The 19890-nt window shown below is 42.3% G+C and overlaps 1 protein-coding gene across 1 annotated transcript; it reads left to right on the top strand.

The window, feature by feature from the left end:
• Window positions 1-553: 553 nt before the first annotated feature.
• Window positions 554-18285, top strand: nampt1 (nicotinamide phosphoribosyltransferase 1; the record flags this gene model as incomplete). The annotated part of the gene is given in 11 exon segments (NM_001303355.1): window positions 554-651; window positions 7465-7621; window positions 9423-9526; window positions 10722-10850; window positions 14244-14402; window positions 14890-15026; window positions 16963-17188; window positions 17288-17407; window positions 17525-17665; window positions 17825-17959; window positions 18143-18285. Coding segments are annotated over 11 exon segments (1476 nt in total). The 5' UTR covers window positions 554-597.
• Between the last annotated feature and the right edge of the window lie 1605 nt (window positions 18286-19890).

Raw genomic sequence — 19890 nt, 5'->3', positions numbered from 1 at the left:
TGAATATTCAAAAATGTTCTGAAATCTTACACACTGGACCTTTTAAGTTAAATAAAATAAACAAAATTATACATTTTTTAAATAAAAAATACAAAGTGGTGTAGAGTTAATAATTGTGATGATGGGAAGAAATTAATAAATATTGATCTTTAAGTGTCTTGACATCTTTGTTGTATGGTTCAAAAAAATTTCTCAAAACTTACATACTGGACCTTTAAGTTAAATAAAATTCACAAAATTATACAAAGTGGTGTAGAGTCAACAATTTTGATGATGGTGAATGATGGGAATAAATGAATAAATATTGATCTTTAAGTGTCTTGACATCCTTGTTGTATGGTTCATCCTCGTAAGCATAGACAGTCTTCGGTTAAACCGGGTTGGCTGCCCGAGTAGAGCCGAACATAGCCGAGGGGATTTTGATGACGACAATCCGCCCGCCTCTTCCTCCACCCCCACGGTTCTCTCCGCTCGTCCTTCCCCAACCCCAGCTACACCACCAGGCTGGAGTCCCCGGCAGCACGGCGCGCAACACAACACACTGACAGCTGCGACTGACTCACAACCAAAAGGAAAAAAACAAAAACGGGGGAAAAGATGGAGCACAGAGACGCCGACTTCAACATAATGCTAGCGACCGATTCATACAAGGTACCGAGTGCGATTGCAGGTGGAGGGCAGACTGGGTTGGAGGGGGAGCGGCTGGCTGGATGGATGGATGGATGGGAATTGATAAAGTCAAGGTGGTTTTTTTTTCTTCATCAGTCCCAAGGCCATCACACTGCTCTCTGTGGCCGGTGTCCGTCGGTTCACAGCAGGCCGAGAGGGCAGGAGAGGAGGAGGAGGAGGAGGAGATCCAGAAAGCGAGCATCTGTCTGTGAGCTAGCCGGCTCTGCTAGCCACAGTGATTCCCAGCTAGCTGACGTAGCTAGCCTATGCTAGCTCACAGTGAGCGCTAAAGGGGGATGATATATTAAAAAAAAAAAAAGCTAATATTAGCCAGGAGCTAGTGTGGAGAGCCCGGCGAGCTGCACATGAGTCTCATTCAGAGAGGAGGCTAGCACGGAGCTAGCTGCGCGAGTAGCAATGCGTCACTTTGGTGAAATCAAAACTGAAAGTTAAAAAAAAAAAAGAGCGTCGTGTTTACCCTCTGTGACATAACCAGGTTATCTCAGTGCTTAACCCACACAGGGCCTTTATTTATTTATTTATTTTAAAAAAACGACACTGAGCAGGTGACTGCAGGCGTTTAAACAGATGCAACACGGCTTTAAACCAACAATGAAAAACCCCAAAGGACAAAGTGCACTTGCAGGAATGTTTGCCACATGTGCATCAGTCACAAGTGACAGCATTTAGTGATGGTGATTATGATGATGGTGATGGGACAGAGGTGGCAAATGTTTGAAAACTGTAAAAGGCTGACATCACATGACTAATGACTTTTAAAAGTAGGCTCATGTAACAAGGTGATGCATGTATGGAAAATATAAATAGGTGTGCCCTTAGGCTGCAGTGATGGCATTCAGTGTATGACTGTAAAGCTCCGTTTAAAAGCATTACCACAGGCTTAATTCTCACAGTAATATGGGGAAAAAGCACCACATCATGTATTTGCACGCATACAATCATGCTTATGATCAAAGGACCTTGCACAACCTTGTTCTGTTGTGTCGCTAAACCAGTTTTCGTGTGTTTATAATTTCTATTACTTGGTATAAACATTCAAAATTAAAGTAGGTTGAACGCCCAGTGTACACCACAATGTGTTTTATTACATTGAAAGCCCAGACTGGGTTGCAGAGGGTGTAGATTAATGCTTTATTTCTGTCATATCTCTCTCACAGAGTCTATATAAAATGGATTTTAATGAACCTGTGTCTACTAATGCACTCTTTTTTGATTCTCAGCCAGGCTCTGAGAGCGTGTGAGCTTTTTCTTCACATAAGGTATATCAGCGTGTAAGACAGGTGTTATGTCATGTAATGTAAGTGACTCAGGTTAATAAAAAAACATGCTGTCTTACAGGATTACACTTTGTAAAAGGGAATTCCAAGTTACAGTTTTGTTTTTAATTTCTTGGAAATGACTGCTATGGTTTGGTTCGGTTTCAGTTTCATGTTGACTCAGATTTACAAGTTATTTCCATTGCAGAATAGCTTTTTTTAAAGTATGATTAAAGAAAATAAATATGTTTCAGGCACTGCACACAGTATTGATCCTAAACAGTCAATACTGTGCGCATATCATTATGTGTAATACTGCTGCTGATTAGTCTTGAACAGATGCAAAGGGAAGTGGTTAAGAAAAAGGGACTTAACGTCGAACTCCTCCCGGAGGAGTAGTTGTGGTTTTAATAGTAATGATTAAAAATAAAAAAATAAAACTCTGGGTTTAGAATGAGCCTGATTTATAAGAGACATCGCTGCTGGCACTTACTGATAAGTCCTGATCTTGATTGTAATTATGGCGTTCTGAATCATTATGTACTGCCATTGCAGATTAAGGAGGTGATCACTAAACCTACAACAAAAATGCAAAATGTAGCTGTGAATTAACCTTTAACCTGCAAGCATGTCCACTGACTGGCACTGAACATTTCCAGTGTCTACTTTTGAATAAAGACAATGCTTTTATTGTGAAAAACGACGACATACACTTGTAACTACAACTTAAAAATTAGATCTGAGCAGCACAACAGAACCGGTGTGACATACGTTCTTACATACTAAATTGCTTGTATTATTGAAGCAGACGTTTATTATTATTACCGTGTAATGGAAAATATTTCATTATGTGTCATTATGATTGTGGTATACGCCAAACAGATTGTGCAAAAGATGTCCAACAATTTGCAATTTTTATTGCTCTACTTGTGGACAGGTCCTACTTTATAAGTCACTGTCTAATCTACACATAGTTGATAACTGGTATGAATTTCCCTTTATAGAATTTTGGAAGGTTCAGTATCTCTTTCTTTACCCTTCAACAATGACTTTCATAGTATCTCTCAAGAGAGGCACTCCTGCCAAAATGCTCTTCAGTGAGCCGCTCAGTGGCTGCATTTGCTCTTGGTAACTACCATGAGTGAGCGTGTCTAGTATAACACAGAACATTGCTGAGAAAATGTGTTATCTTGTCATGTCAAGGCAGTTACAGAGTCATGAGAAGCAGCAAAGGTCACCTAAATGAGGGTAAAGATAAAACACAGGCTGACACCGGATCCGATTTCATGTTGCGTCTTTGCCGGGGGAGGTGTGTCTGCGTTACCATACCGTCCTAAAGTTACCGTTATTGTCTCTTTAAACAGCCATTTGAGTTGCACAAAGGACGAGCAGTAAGGCAACCAGTCTGTTGTGTAGGATCAGTTGTCTGAGTATATGACCTCTTTCATAGTCTGCATAGTCTACAAATGTCAGAACATCTGTGTTTACCGTGCGTTTGTGTGGGTAAAGTGGCTTATGTGATGGGATGACTGTGTAATAACTTCACAGGACACAAAAACAAGCGGCACCTTAATGCCTTTGTTTTTTTTTCTGTCTGAATTGGCAAGAAAAGAGACGGTCAGCCCCGAAGCCAAACATGCCTATTGTCTGGAAACACACACACATGCATGTGTCTATTGTTGATGTGAAGAGTCTGTCACATTTTAACATACTACAGGGCGGAGGCGTACAGTATGTCATTGTTCCGGCACATTTTTTTAAAGCAGTAGCACAACACAAGTTTGTTGGCTTGTCACCACATTTCCATGATTTAAGAGTCTTGAGATTTTGTGGGCAAAATGTTTTCACGGAGCAGAATGGCTACAGTGACAGTTTGAAGCTGTGACATTTAGGAAATTGGATGGTCTCGTTAAGCGTTATGCCACAGTAACAGCTGCTGCATGCTTCAGGTGGTGTGTTGTTTTGGAAAGAGACACAGCACCTGAGAAACGTCCTGCTCGGTGGCCAGATAACAGGTTTTTGTTTCTAAACATTTCATGCAAGTGCTTCCGCCAACGTAAAAAAAAAGGGGGGCAACAGAGAAATAATTAGCATGTTTTAAAATGATAATCTGTGCGCCAGAAAATGACCAACTCGACCGACTTTCTGCACGTCTTTATTTCAGTGTGTTCAATATATCTTTGAATGATGTTGCTTTCTTACTGATCTCACCGCCACCATGGGTTTAGATTGCTGACAAAAGGAGGAAGTTTGTTTTAATATTTCAGTGAAAATCTGATCAGATTAAATTAAAACATTAATCTGAGGACAGGGCAAATGTTATGTCTGGAATGTCTGACCAACAGTCCAAAACTTTAAAGATATTCAGCTTACGATCGCGTATAACAAAGAAAAGTATCAAATCCTCACATCAAAGAAGCTGCACGGGCTGCGAGGAGAGGGGTATTTTGGGGCCGTGGAATAAGCTATAAGCACCATGCTGACATGTTATCACCTCATAAAGTTGTATGGCAAATTTAGAAGCAGAAAGTCCTATGTTGACTCTTCTTTTAGCTCTGTTTTGGTCTCCACCACCTTGTGTGACTGTGCCAGGCAGGTCGCCTACAGAGGATCTTTTATAACATTTTTTATTTATTTTTTTACTGGAAATGACTGAATTAACCAAAACCGTGACATATGGGGATTTGGAAAACCAAAACAATGAGTTAAAAGACACTAAAATGCACCAGAGTTGATAATTCTCTGTTCGGTTTGTCACTACAACACCTATCAAATTATATATAGTTGTTTTACCCATTGTTAATATAGAAATATTGATATGTGCAGCTTTAAATTTATATATATTTTATTTATAAATATGTATTAGACACTGGGAGGATTATACGCATCAACCAAATGCTGATCTACCAGATCTCCTTTTAATAAAACTACATCCTACATTCTGTCTGATTTATAATTAAATATAAGTTACTCTAGATACTCTTATATCCTTGAATGGTAAATGGATGAGTTCGGCTGTGGTACCTTGCGACCTTTGTGTGATTTTTAAAACACTGCTTGTGTGTATACGTTGGCATTTGTGAGACTGAATGTGTACACACACACGTGGTCAGGCCCAGTGTCATGTTGTGTGTCTTGACTCTATTTTGAGTCCTCAAAAGCTCAGAGGAAAGGACAGAGGCAAGGGGTCAAAGAAACTGAGTAGTGCATTGACCTTTATCTCTCTTCTCTATCTATCTTTACAAGGACATTTAGTCTGGAGTTGCAACACATTGATTGACACAAATCAGTTACACCTGTAGTTCCAGTATATCCATTATGTACATTATGTATTTACAGTGGTGTTTTCTCAAGGTTGTGGTCAAATGAAGTACGGGTGGGTCTGTGACCTTTGAATGGGAAATACCTTGTTCACGCCTCGAGCAGTGAACCACACCTTTTTTCCTTGTACAGTAGCATAAGAAAGGCTTAACTACTGATATTTAGCGAGTGCAGCTTATTACACGGACTTGGACAACGTCCAAATACGAAATGACAGAGTGAGCTGTGGTTGTTACCGTCAACTTTTCAACTTCATTTGCAGAACATTGCCCCTCAAATGCCCCACTGTACTCTGCACTGTGGAAAGTCCTGGACTTATTTGGGATTTAATTGATGGCCAGATGGCTACAGCTGACACTGTTTTCCTTTTTAGTGGTGTGTTTATCTGTAAGATATAGCTTCTCTCAAACCCGGAGGCATGCCTGGACATGTCTCTGTTGACTGCACAATCTTGTCAATGTTCAAGAAGATCACTAGAATCACACAAGACCGAAAGTAGTACTTTCTCAATAAAAATAATGATAGAGTAGGGGAATAATATGGGGAAAAGACATTTTAGTCTTGTGTTATTTGATTTAACACAATAGATTGATTGATGGGAGTGTTTGCTATATGTGTTGTTTAAACTTTGGACCCTGAATAGCTCTCTGAACTGGTTCCATTGTAGTGATGGGAAGTCCAACTCTTTTCAAAGATTCGTCTCTTTCGGCTCGACTCCCTTAAATGAGCCAAACGGCTCCTCATTTAGTATCACTCAGAGCCTTCTGTTTCAGCCTATTTTAGCAATTACAAATGGCTTGTGTGTTTGGTAAGCAATTTTTCACTCGTCATTTTCATACAAAACATTTGAAATAAAATAAAGTCCGCCCCTGCCTGCATGGATACTCAGCAGAAGACGGGAATCGGCTCTTCTCGTTCGGCTACAACGAATCATGTCTGAATTCGCTCGCCAATCCCGTCGTCTCGCCTAAGAATTTGATTTGCTGCTCCATTTTTATATCTTATGCGTTGCGTGCTTGCAGGTAACGTGTTATCTAGTTGTTTTAAAAAAGTGTAATCTTAAATGTGTTTCAACATTTCTACAAGAGGTTTCGTCAGTTCCGCTGAAAAGTGTGCACCGTGTGAAACTCAAAGATTGCACATCCAGTGCTTCTGTTTAACAACGCCAAGATGCACAGTAGATATGAGACGTCAGCATGGTTTGGCAGTCTCATTGCACAATTGAAGTCTTAGCTTGTTTTTCTGGTACAGACTGACAGGAAGGATCTGGGAATGGAATGAACACTAGTGGCTACAATCAATACGGGAGCAGTCTGATCTCAGAGAATATTGTCTGACCCGTCTCATATTCTCCATGCCGAGTGCGAGCTCTTACCCTCTGGCAGACGATATAAACTCAGACATTTTTAAAATCTCATTTGTGCCTCGCTCAGTTTCAAATTTTTAAAAAATAGCTTGAAGCTGCAGGCCTTGGAGGTGTTCTTATCACTGATGGTGTAATATTTGCATTTTGTAGTGATTTGCCACAGTATGTGCTGCTTTGTTTATGTTGTTTGCTTTATTGCGTCTATGGAGGTCGCTATTTGCGTACATCATCACACCAAGACAAATTTCCCTACGGGGACGATAAAGCGTATCATATCATATTACGAGATATGAAAGACTTAAAACCTACATATACAGTCCAGCTGTTGAACCATCATTTTGCACATGCGCATGTCTGCTTGCAGGGTAGTGTTGTGGTCAAGACCAGCTTAACTGAGACCAAGTCAAGACGGAGACAAGACCAAGATTTTATGGGGTCGAAACTAAGTCAAGACCAAGGCCAAACGGCAAGACAGGAGTGATTCCAGTTACGGTGTCTTGTGTTTGCATTGTTGTACCTCCTGAATGAAACATTAATTCCGAAGTCCTCCGAGGCTCAAGTAAAGACCAAGACCAACCAACGATTATTAATTTTCTTGTTCGTCGCGGTGCTCAAAGTTGTGTTGTTAGAATTTAGGGGCATAAAAGCATCGGCCTCCTGCCAGCAGTTTTACACTTGGTCTTAGGACTTGGACATTTAAAAGCAGTTTGCTGTATGATATATCTTCACTCATGCCATCATTTTATGTGTAATGTGTTTTATTAGCATTACTCCCAACTCAGTTTATACATTATAAACGGCTGTGCTAATTTGTCTTCTCCGTCTCTGCAGGTAACACATTACAAACAGTACCCCCCCAACACGAGTAAAGTGTACTCCTACTTCGAGTGCCGCGAGAAGAGGACGGATCCCACCAAGAGCAGAAAAGTCAAATATGACAAAACCGTCTTCTACGGCCTACAGTACATCCTTTACAAATACCTAAAAGGTAAGTCCCGAGTCACATTTGAATTATTCTGTAATAACTCGAATAAAAGTCCCCATGAGCACAACACTGAAATGCTCACCTCTAACCCAGTAGGGGCTTTATAGCAGCTGCCAGGCTGAATGACTTTGCAGCTTGCACCATGCCCTATGAAGCCACCACGTCTGTCAATGATTCCCGGGGATGTTTGTGTCAATACAAATGTGTTTCCAGTCAACTTAACAAATGAAATGAGGGTAAATTTCCAGTACTTGGATTACATGCACATGCAGGTAATGTTTGCACCATTCCACCGTCGTTTAGCCTGCGATCACGACATGCTGGTGATGCGTCATTGGCCCCCTCCGTGGGAGCACTTTATCTTTTCGTGGGAGCGTTTTATACACCCACCTCCCACCCACCGCCGCTCTCCACGACAAGGTCAGAGCAGTGCAGGGTCAGCTGCAGAGCAGAACAGCACAGCACGCCTGGCGCTACTCAAGATTCATTGCATTGCTCAAGGACACTTCAGCAGGGCAGGTGCAACAGTCCTTTTTCATGCACTTAAGAGAACAACAAGATTGCAATGTGCCTTCATGTTGATTAGACTGTACGGGGCCGTAACAAAAAGCCAGCAGGTTAAAGAAGAATGATTAATTACCTCGAGTTTGTAAAGGTGGGTGTTTTAAGTTAGTTAGATCCTGAGGGGCATGAGAGAGAGCAGGAAAGACAGAAAGAAAGAGGGAGGAGAAAGAGAGAAAGAATGCATCTCCCTCCTGTGTCGTAAGAGGATTTCATGGTTGCGGCAGCAGAGGTGCGGGGGTGACGGAGAACGGCGGAGAACAGAGAGAGGGAAGACAAAAGCACAGCTGCTCTTTCACCGTCTGCGGGGAGAAAGGCCAGCTGTCTGCGCAGAGCGTCCCTCGGAGCTCAATGATTAGGCCGACTATTAGAGCCGCATCCTTGATCCTCCAGCTCAGGAAACCAAACGTGCGCATCATTCCTCCAGAGCGAGTCACAGAGTGAATTTTAATCTCCTCTAATTGTACTTTTTTTTTCTTTTTGCGAAGGGAGTGGCTGTGCAGGAACGGTAATAGTCAAAGTGACCTCCGTTTATAAAAGGAACCTCCCCATGAGGAGTTTTAACTCAATAAGTTTAAAGATTCTTTTCATCAGTTATCCCCAAATGTATTCCAGTGAAAACAGAAAGGCTTTTAGGGAGCAATGTTAATGATATTTTGGAAACTGGACGCTAAAACCTTCTCACCAAACCGTTTTAAAAACAGCAAATCGACATCTTGACATAATTGCGTACCCCGCTCAGGTCTGTATGGTAAATATGAAGCTGGAGCCAGAAGCCGGTTAGTTTAGCTTTTTTTTTTTTTTAGTAGGAAAAGTGAAGTGACTTCCTGGAGTCTTTACGTAACTCTGAAGTCTCCAGGCAACCAACTACAGGAAGTCACTGCACCACTCAAGAAATGGCTCCGCACACACCCCACCTCATAACTTCCCACCCTTAGTGCTGAGCTATTTCCAAACTATTCATTTTAAGTTTTGAAATATCAAAGTACCCTCTTGCGTTCATACATGCGTCCAACAGTTTCTGTGGTGTGGGAACTTGACATGAGACGAGGAAGTTGGTTGGCATGTGTTTGCACAAAGACGCCTTGTCAGCACGCACGGGACACTTCTAATTCAATTACAACAGCGGACAGTAGTGTAGCATTCCAGTGCGTCCTCTTTATCGTTTTTCTTCTGTTTTCTCCTCACTTCACTATCCTCTCTCCTCCCCCTCTTCCTTCTTCTTCTTCTTGTTCCTCTCCAGGAAAGGTAGTGACTCCAGAGAAGATCCAGGAGGCGAAGGAGGTATACAGAGAACACTTCCAGGATGATGTTTTCAATGAGAAGGGGTGGACTTATATTTTGGAGGTAAGAAAATTGGACAGGTGCCCAGGAAAAAAAAAAAACAGCTTCTTTTTAATGCAGTTGGGCTCAACTTTTTTGTGTGTTTTATTCCGTGAGGGATACCGAAACCTTCAAGGAAAGTTTCAAGGAAAAGGTTAGACATTTGAAGTAGGTGTGCAGGTGTACATATACAGAGATGTCAGAGAGGCTCGTGGTCTGTCTCGAGAGCACGTGCACACATTTAGAAACATGCAGAATGTGCACAGAGCAACTGCAGTCTGATTGAATTTAGTTCTAGATTAATTTTGGGGGGTTTCGTGGCAACATTTGATCATTTAAAAAACTCATGGACGTATGGGTCACGTTCTGTAGCAGCAAAACTAAACAAAGTCAGAGGTGGCTTGGTGGTTAAAGTATTTTTTTGGATGTATGATGACAGCCTTCGTGCTAAAAATAACAGAAAAACGCATGTATTGTTTTTATCATTTGGTTTTTGTTTTATTTTTGTGTCGTGTGACGCCATGTCCACTTTTTGGGTATGAAACCTTTACTTTCCCTGTGGTTTCGCATAGTCCAATTCAGCAACCGGAAGTAAATCATCTTCAGTTAATAAGACGACCATAAACCTTAAACATTTTCCTGGCTATACTGTATAATCCAAGAAAATGTTCACGCAGTCTCTCTGGTTATTGGAAGGTCCTGTTTCAGCACCTTGGAGAGAGCATTATTTTCTCAAGTGAAAGGTGTTGATAGACCTTTATTTACACTGTTTTTGCACCGTCACCTCTTACCACATTGCTTAATCAGCTCTCAATCAGGCCGCTTTGTTTTTTAGCAAATCGGTGTACTTCTGCATTTCACGCTGATCATGCTGATATAAGCCGGCGCACACAGGCCGAGATCAAGCATGTAAACGTTGCTCACTTTTTTCGAGTAGTATGTATTCTGGTATAAGACTATGATTTGCTACTAGATTCAGTTTCTTTCATGAAATCCGGCACAAAACATAGAGAATCTGCACCAGGCTGGGTTTGAAATGCAGGAATTCGGCATATGTCTTGCATGACCTCACTACCGTTTTTCATCACCAAATCTGCATTGCCCTTCAGATGTGTGTCACTTCTGTCTCCTGTTTCATCACAATAAAGATGAACATCTCTGTACAAGACACAGTTAAAAATTCGGAGCTGATCTTTGTATGTGTTTTTTTTTTTTACAGAAATACAATGGACACCTGCCTATTGAAATCAAGGCAGTGCCAGAGGGGAGTGTCATTCCTCGGGGCAATGTTTTGTTCACAGTAGAGAGCACGGACCCTGAATGCTACTGGCTCACCAACTGGGTGGAGGTAGGTTTGTTTTCTGTGCCCGAAGCGGATAGCAGGGTCAATTTCTGTACGTCCTGATGTGACACAAATGTGTTAATCAATTAGAGTATGTGGGAGGTTTAAAAAAAAAAAAATGCTGCAAGCATTGTGGTTAATGCAGGAATCAGGGTTTTTCTTTTACCTGGAATCACACTAGGGACTAAAAGTCAGCATGTCTGTCATCTGTCCTGTCCAACTTGTGGAAAGTGTGAAAGTAAATCACTGGTATACTCCTTGAATGGCATCAGTCTTAAAATCTGTCCCTCATCTAACAGTTTAAACACTAATGAGCTTGTATTACTACATCACGAGGCATATCAGTGAGATTTAATGGTTAGCTTTATTTGATTATTGATTTAAACACAAAATATAGCAGCAACATTTATGCCTTTTTTTTTTTTTTAAGTACAGCAGAGAATTAACAGTTTTATGAAAGCCATAAAGTGGTTATCTCGGCAGCAAGCCAGACGACACTTCTTATCTCTCCTTAATTCTGCGGAATTACAGTCGTACCACGGCTTTATTGCTTAATCGCTGCTGAGGGATGTGACGCAACTGCAGCAAAGCTATTCGCAGGTTTGAGAGAGTCAGCTCCTCTGGAAATCCCATGTTTGGTGACAAATAATCGAATCAACCGCCTGCCCTGAACAATGTTCTCTTCCCTGATGCGTCACATCTTTGAAATGATTCCGAACAACGTTTGTCAGCTGTGTTTACTTTGCTTTTGTTCGTCCTCAGCGCTCCTCTCTTGAAGACTTTGTCAGAGAGTAAAAAGCCAAGTTCACCTATAAAGGCTTCAAAGCCGTCTTTTATTTTCTCTATATACAGCTGCTGCTTTGTTGCAGCTAATAACAGGATTGGCATTGCTCTCATGTTGTGACACCAAAATAAGAACTGTTGCTGCAATCTGGATTGTTCCTCAAAAAAGAAATACTTATTCATAAGTGTTAGATTATAAGATAGAAACCTTTTTGTGTGGAGCTTAGTTCAGCTTAGCCTAAAGACTGGATACAGGGGAAAACTGCTTGCGTAAAACTGGTGGTTTGGACCAGTAGTAGCGAGTTTTCCCACTTTTAATATTTCATATGTTCAGACACAAAAGCGGTATCAATGTTCTCATCCTACCGTCAGCAAATGAGCGTATTTCCTTCCTTCATTTTATAGGTTTGGTATTGTGGTCAGATAATATGAGCGAATATAAGCACACAATCGTAACCGCGTGTGGTTTGTTTGTGACTCAAAAAGTTCAGCAGGAGTAAAACACTTCCATTTCTGTGCCTTGAAGCATACAGTTTGCCGTTTAATGCGTCCCCACACGCTGCTGCATTCATTCCGCCGAAGCGAACGCACGCTGCGATTCCTTTCCCGGAGACGAGGATGATTTCATGAACTTAATGCTGCATGAACAGACCGTCGGCAGTGACTCTGCAGAACTAAATCCATTTACCACGAGCGATATCTTCACTCTTAATCTGTCTCTTTTCTAAAGCGCTCTCTTTGGGCTCCTCTATTCCTCCATTCATAAATGTCGTTGCTTGAGTCCTTCCGCAGATGAATCACACGACCGGATTCGATTAAAGAGAGACGACACGCTTTCATAGTTTCTGTCTATTGTTGCAGAAACGACACTTTGCTGCACAAAGAAACATTTGCACAAGTCTTGCGGACGCGTTAGGTAATTACAAATGCGCCTTTGATTGGGTACAACTCTCATTTACAAAAGTTACCTCTTTTCATGCACATGCACTCGACTCTAATGACGAGTACACCATTAAAAGGAAGGAGTGCTCGGACGTAGGTCACCTACAGCCAAGAGCACGGTCACAACACACACACGTTGTCCTGATAAATTTGGATCCACCACGCCCGCATACACACGCGACACTCTACGGCACGATATAAATACATGCATAACCACACACACACGCGCACACACACACACAGAGCCATTCTTCATGGCTGATGTAAAATTAGCCGTAGCGTTCACCCTGGTGTCCTTCAGCTTGCTCTCCGTCTCCCCTTCACTCTTCCTGTCGCTTCCTCTTGTCACCGTCTGTCATTTTCTTCTTGGTCGTTCTCTCTTTCACATCATGTTTTGTGTTGTTTGGGGTTTTTTAAAATATTTTTTATATACGTCTTGCTCTTTTGCTTCTCTGTTTTCCCGACCTTTCTCATTCTCTCGTTCCTTATCTCCCTCCATTTTGTTCTGGGACATTGACCAAGAAGTTATGCTGGCATGTGTGTGTGTGTGTGTGTGTGTGCAAACATTCCTCCTGAGTATTGTTTTTAACATACTGCTGCTCCCATTAGAGATATTATCCCTGACAAACTGTCACACCACCAACTTCAATAAATGGTCACCATCATCATTTTTAAATACACATGAAATCTATAGTGTGCAATCATCATTTATCATGAAATATAGTGTTATATTTCATGATAAATGATGATTCTCTTATGGAAAAGCCAACATGCAGATAAGATACGAGGCACATGACCTCTGTGTGTGTGTGTGTGTGTGTGTGTGTGTGTGTGTGTGTGTTGACATTAGCCTTGCTCTGGCTGTCACATGAGACCATATTATGGTTTAGATTATGATTAGTCTGAGGAGGCATGTGACTGCGCTGAGCGTTATAGGGCGAGAACACATGCTGCATAGTATTAGTGGGCTAAATCGGCGGATGAATCAGAGATGAGATTTGTTTCTTTACGATCTCTCTCTCTCTCAAAAAAAAAAAATATCTTGAGGGCGTTGGGAAAATAGCCGTACTTCCTGGTGTTTCGAATTGTTGTCACGCCCCGCTCTCTTTATCTGCGGCTAACGAGGTTTGACTCACACGTACTTAGCTGTCATTCCTATTATTCACACACAGCTTCATATAAGTCGTGGAATGTCACAAACGCAGCGTGTAATTACATGATAATATCCACCTCTTGTGGTAGTATGAACAAGTGCTCGCCATAGTAGAGGAGTGTATTTTACATGTTTCTGACTCTACTTTGACATGATGTTTTTTTCCACGTGGTGGTCAGTACAGATAAGCCGCTTGTTTTCATATTGAAATGTGTGACTCTGGTCCAGAGTTCACATGAGGCATCGAGGAATGTTCTTTTCCCCCAGAGTTTGTCTTGTGTGAACAAGCAGCCCCTCTTTGATCCCCCTTGAGCCTGTTAGTTTGGGGTGTTAGTACCAGTTGAATACTGGGAAAACAGGGTGTTTGGACCAGCCATTCACTGGTCTGTTCCGTGCTGAATAAAAACAACTTGTCTAAGACACAAGAAATATTTTCAGTGATAGTTACAAATGGGGAAATTAATAGAAGAGAATCTTTCCAGTGAAATTAAACTGAACTGTCCTTCCTCCTGCTCCACCAGACCATCCTGGTCCAGATCTGGTACCCCATCACTGTGGCGACCAACTCCAGGGAGCAGAAGAAGATCCTCGCCAAGTACCTCCTGGAAACTTCGGGTAACTTGGAGAAACTGGAGTACAAACTGCATGACTTTGGCTACAGGGGCGTCTCCTCACAAGAGGTACTGTATACTTCACTACTACAGTATGCTATATGCAATACAGAACAGTGAAAGTCTAAGAGTTTTTAGCCATACGACCATGGAATACGTGGAAATAAATTGACATTGGGCATTTGACAGAATTAGGTCCACTTACTAGCTGTTTCCTGAGCTTTCAACAGTATCAGACAGTCTTCATCAGTGGATAGAGTTTGCTCAGAGATGGATCTGTTGTCCTAAGAGATCAGTAAGATTTTCAGAATTCATCCATAGCGAGTTTCAGAGTTCGGAAATGATAGTAATCCCAACTCGAGGTCCATTGAGCAGCTTTCCCTTCAAGATTTTGACCGTATCAGCCGGTGTGTTACGAATGGGTGCTCTGGAAAAAAGCTAGCAAGCGGACCGTTAGTTGACAGGCGTAAATATCTGGTAACAAAACACAATTCATACAAAGATTTACTTTATGACGGGATGCCCTTTTATAAACCATCAACGCTCCTATTCGCAGACTGCGGGCATCGGGGCCTCCGCCCATCTGGTCAACTTCAAGGGCACAGACACGGTCGCTGGCATCGGAGTCATTAAGAAGTACTACGGCACCAAGGATCCTGTGCCAGGCTTCTCGGTGCCTGCTGCAGAGCACAGGTAGACACACACACACACACACATACTATTATCACCGTTTTATTGCTTTAATGTTGCTGATTGAAGCTTTGCACCTGCTTGAAGACGGGATGTCTCACTGTGTGGCCTACATTTATTAACTGTAGAGTATTTCCTGGCTTTTTCCAGAGGGCTTAGTGGCACCGTTTTCCATTGTGATGTAGGGCATTTAGTTCAGCACCCACTTTAATTATTACATCAGTAATACAAGACCTCCAAGTTGTGATGGGTGTCTGCCAACGTGTACAACACTCCTTTTTAAGGGATTTGCAAAGGTTCGCAGAAACTTTGAAGCGTCAACATTTAGCTCCTGGAAGTTGTGAAATTCCTGTGCACATATGAATTAATTATCAGCAAAAGCCACGTTTTCACATATTCATACAAAGTACGGGGGGCACAGTCGGCACGTCGCTATTTATCTCCGGTGCTGCCTCTGGAGAGATAGTCCACGTTCTGGCTAAGAGCCAGGTCTGGAAGCAAACTTTGATCATATTTCTTTCTTTTAAATTGATTTTTAAAACAAAAAAAGTGTTTTAAATAAGAGTTGGTTACCTGCCAACACTTTTCATGGAGCCAGGGTTAAAGTTGTCCTCATCATTTGGCTGAGGTTGGTGTTAATTTGCCTCCCTGATTGGTGCTTGGTCACCCTCACACTAATTATCTGGTTCATCTATGTGAATTTGTGAATGGGGCTGTGATTGGCTTGGAGTTGAAGGTTCTGATTGGCTGCTGTCCTGACGCACATCTCACATGTCTCTGGTGTGGCACTGATACACACACACACACACGCACACACACGCACACACACTTTCTCCCTTTCTGTTTCGCTCTCGTGCACATCCTTCCTAACCACCAGGGCAGTTACTGCTGCTCCAGCGCACCCTTCCCTTCCCCGCACCAGTGCATTGTGGGGATGGTGGCTGTGGTTGTCACGGTAACCGTTATGTAATTGCTCACCCCCCCTCCTGTTTGGTTTCTACCTCGAAGGGAGGAGTCACGGTGAAATTCCACTTGGCTTTTGACGTAAAAGGGAAGCGATGGTTGGGCGTTTGAGAGCAGAGGTGTGTCACCTTCAGGGCTCTTGCTCGGAAAAGTTTTCCTGCCCTCTTCTAAGTCTAAGTCCTAAGTACACTTTTAAGAAAAATAACATGTTTTTTGGAATAGTTAAGAAGTAAAGAAGTCAAATATTGTACATATACTATCTCTCATTGTTACTATAGAAGTATCTCCGGGTTATTCTGTTTACATTGAACAGGTTTCACAGATCTTTTAAAGGTGGCAGCTCAAAAACAACTACTAGTTATTACCAGTCAGTCATTTCAGAATCTTCGTGATCAGATTTGTTTGTGGAAAGCGGAAAAATTATGTCTTTTTTTTTTTTTTTGGACGCCAAGAAGTTTTAAGGCTCTTGTCGGCATATGGTGCGCCTGCATGTGGGACGCGAGCTGCCTTAAGGTGGCTACAACAGTCTACACTGTAATCTGAAGAATATAGTTTGGTCAAAGCCTGGAGTGCACTGCCCTCTTCTGGATGATCTGTGGCACTGCCATTTGATGAATGTCTTGTGACTGTGCCTCTCTTTATTCTGTGAGAATATATTTTATTTACCTTTAACGTGCTTCTCCTTCTGTTCTGTTTCTCTTTTGCTGCCGTAGTCTTCCACACAGATAACTCATCTAAATGTTCTTGCTACTTGCCGTGTTTTTGCTTTCTTTGCTGTTTTCTTGTACTTCTATAGACCTGTACAGTTTCCTGCTGCTGAACCTCTCATTTCCTTCTCTACATTTTTTATTTGTTCACGTGAAAGGCAGAACACTCCGATCACAGACGTTTCCATCAACCAGAAGTGCAGAGAAACTGTTGCAGGACAGTGAAGTAATCATTTCCTCTGCCGCTCTCTCTCTCTCTCTCTCTGCAGTACCATCACGGCGTGGGGAAAGGACCATGAAAAAGATGCCTTCGAGCACATCATCAAGCAGTTCCCCAGCGTGCCCGTATCCATAGTCAGCGACAGCTACGACATCTACAACGCCTGTGAGAAGATCTGGGGAGAGGACCTACGGGGGCTGATAGAGAAGCGCAGTGCGGATGCCCCGCTGGTTGTCCGACCAGACTCGGGAAACCCTCTGGATACGGTTTTGAAGGTGTGTGTGTGTGAGCTTTTTCCTTTTCAGACAGGATGTTAAAAAGAGCCAGGACACACCCTCTGACACCTTCTTCCTCTCTTCTTTAACTTTTGTCAGGTTTTGGAGATCCTGGGTAAGAAGTTTATTCCGGTGGAGAACTCTAAAGGTTTTAGGGTTCTTCCTCCTTACATCAGAGTTATACAAGGAGACGGAGTTGATATCAACACACTGCAGGAGGTACTGACACACAAAAAAAACTACTAGAACAAAAGATCTCTCCACAGAGGGTAGAAGCAGCTCAGAGTAAGAATTTATCTCTTCTGACTGTGTGTGTGTGTGTGTGTTTTTCCACAGATAGTGGAGGGCATGAAAGAACACAAGTGGTCCATCGAGAACATTGCCTTCGGGTCCGGAGGGGCTCTTCTGCAGAAACTGACCAGAGATCTGCTCAACTGCTCCTTCAAATGCAGCTACGTGGTCACTAATGGACTGGGGGTGAGGTTGCAGCACATTTGAATGTAGTTGTAGAAGTCCTGAAGAAGAAGTTCAGATCATAGCTTCTACTTTTTGTCCGTTTCCGTGCACATGAAATGTAATAGACCGTGATTTCCTTTCTGCTTAAGCGTGACATTGTTTTTTTCTATTTCGGAAAAGGTGAATGTGTTCAAGGACCCGGTGGCGGACCCCAACAAGAGGTCAAAGAAAGGTCGCCTGTCTCTGCACCGGACACAGAGCGGAGACTTTGTCACCCTGGAGGAGGGCAAGGGCGACCTGGAGGAGTACGGCGTGGTGAGTTCAAGCGATTAGCGCGCAACATGACACTTCCGTAGACATGAACGCAAAGGAATTGATTTCACCGACGCTGACCTTCCTCTCCTCTCCCCATCACACGTTTCCCTCTTTTCTCTTCCTCTTTTGCTCTGCCCCTCCCTTTTTCCTCTTCATCTCACCCTCCCCTCTCTTCATCTCCAGGACCTGCTGCACACAGTCTTTCAGAACGGGAATATCGTGAAGACGTACACATTCGACGAAGTCAGAGACAATGCTAAGCTCAAAGAGAGCGAGCTTGAAGAGCTGCCGCACTGAACGCAGCACTACTGAACCCCCCCACCACCCTTCCCTCCTCACCCACCCTCCACTCTTAACTGCCCCCAAAAAACAACCCCTCCTCTCCCCCCTTTAAGCCTTCACCTTTTGGCCTCTGACGTCTCCACGGAAAATGGAGGTAGCGTGCACTGCTAATAGATCCCTCTCCCAAAGCCTGAAAACCCCCCTTGAAATGTTCCTTTAAAAAAAAAAAAAAAAAAAAAAAAAAAACCCAGAGAGCTCCCTTAAAATTCACAGAAATCCACCCTCAGATCCAAAAAACACTTTTCTCCAAAAAAGGATTGGAGAATTTATAAAAAGCGTACCCACACTTTTGATGAACGGCGAACACCTAATAAGTGCGAGGGGAAAAAAATATCAAAAATGAGTGAGAGGCAGAGTCAAGAATGACAGAGAGGGAGAGAAAGTTGCGATCATGCCGACAAACCGTGCGATCATTTCTGTGCGCCGCGGCCTCCGAAATTGAACCTGGGCTCATTGCACTGATAGGCTAGACACGTTGTGAGGGTAAGAATGTGATTGGCCGCCGACAAGGCTGCGTTTTTTTTTTAAACTTTGCGTGTGGCTTTGCGTGCGGAGCGAACGCCACGGCAAGTCGACGATGATGAGAACGATGACGACAGAAGAATCATGAAGCCACACCAATGACCGTGCCCCGTGTATTGTGTACAGAACCGTTTAGAAAAAAAAAATACATGTCTGAATCTACTTAGCTTTGTCTTTTACGTGAAGGAAGAAAAACAACGATTATGGTATATATAACGGTGCACCGATAACATTCACTGATAACAGCTAATACGTTGCTTCTATTTGAAGAACATGGACACTTAATTGTAATTAAAGTTGTAATTATGAGTAACGAAGGAATTCATTTTCCCCGTTTTTTTCTTTTTTGCTTTTAATCTGTAGTTATGGCCCAAATTATAAAAAGGCCAACATATATCAAGTACTACCTGAATATCTTGTACTCTGCCAAATAAAAATGTTATTGGTGCATCTCTGAAGGTATATAAATGATCATCTACCTACCATTATGTTGCCCACAGAGCATTCACATCGTGAAGGTCCAATCCACGAAATCGCTAACTCTCCTCATGGCCTCCAAGTGGTGTTTGTTTTTTTTTCAATTTCAGATTATATAAATAATAATTAAGTGGTAATATTCTGAATGATATAAGTGTTGTCAGAGTCCCGGAGAGGCCACAAATCTCCACGGGACCAAAGTTTACGATCTAAGATTGGATTTGAGTCAAAGGTTTCGGATTGGATCTTCATGATGGCGAGCGCTCTCGAAGCCAGTCTTTGCTGTATAAGACCAAGAGTTGATGTAAACAACAACAAAAAAGAAAAAAAATACATCACAGAAATTGTCTTCACTGGAATGAAGATGATCTAATTATGTGTTTATGAAAGATTACATATGTGGCTCCTGGACAGAAATGTATGTTAAATGTCGGTGTGTGTGTGTGTGTGTGCTTGGATATCTGTGTGTATGAGTGAGTGTGTGTGTGTGTGTGTACTGAGGTTTTCTTCCTCTAAAGGATTGTGTAGTATTCCTTTATGCAAAACTATCTGTTGATCGGGGAAAATAGAGAACTTTCTTCCATTTACTT

The sequence above is a fragment of the Larimichthys crocea genome, chromosome XX (genome assembly GCF_000972845.2).
Source record: "Larimichthys crocea isolate SSNF chromosome XX, L_crocea_2.0, whole genome shotgun sequence".
Taxonomy (NCBI): Eukaryota; Metazoa; Chordata; class Actinopteri; family Sciaenidae; genus Larimichthys; species Larimichthys crocea.
Note: the sequence above shows the minus strand (reverse complement) of the source record. Positions and strands in the feature narration are given on the sequence as shown.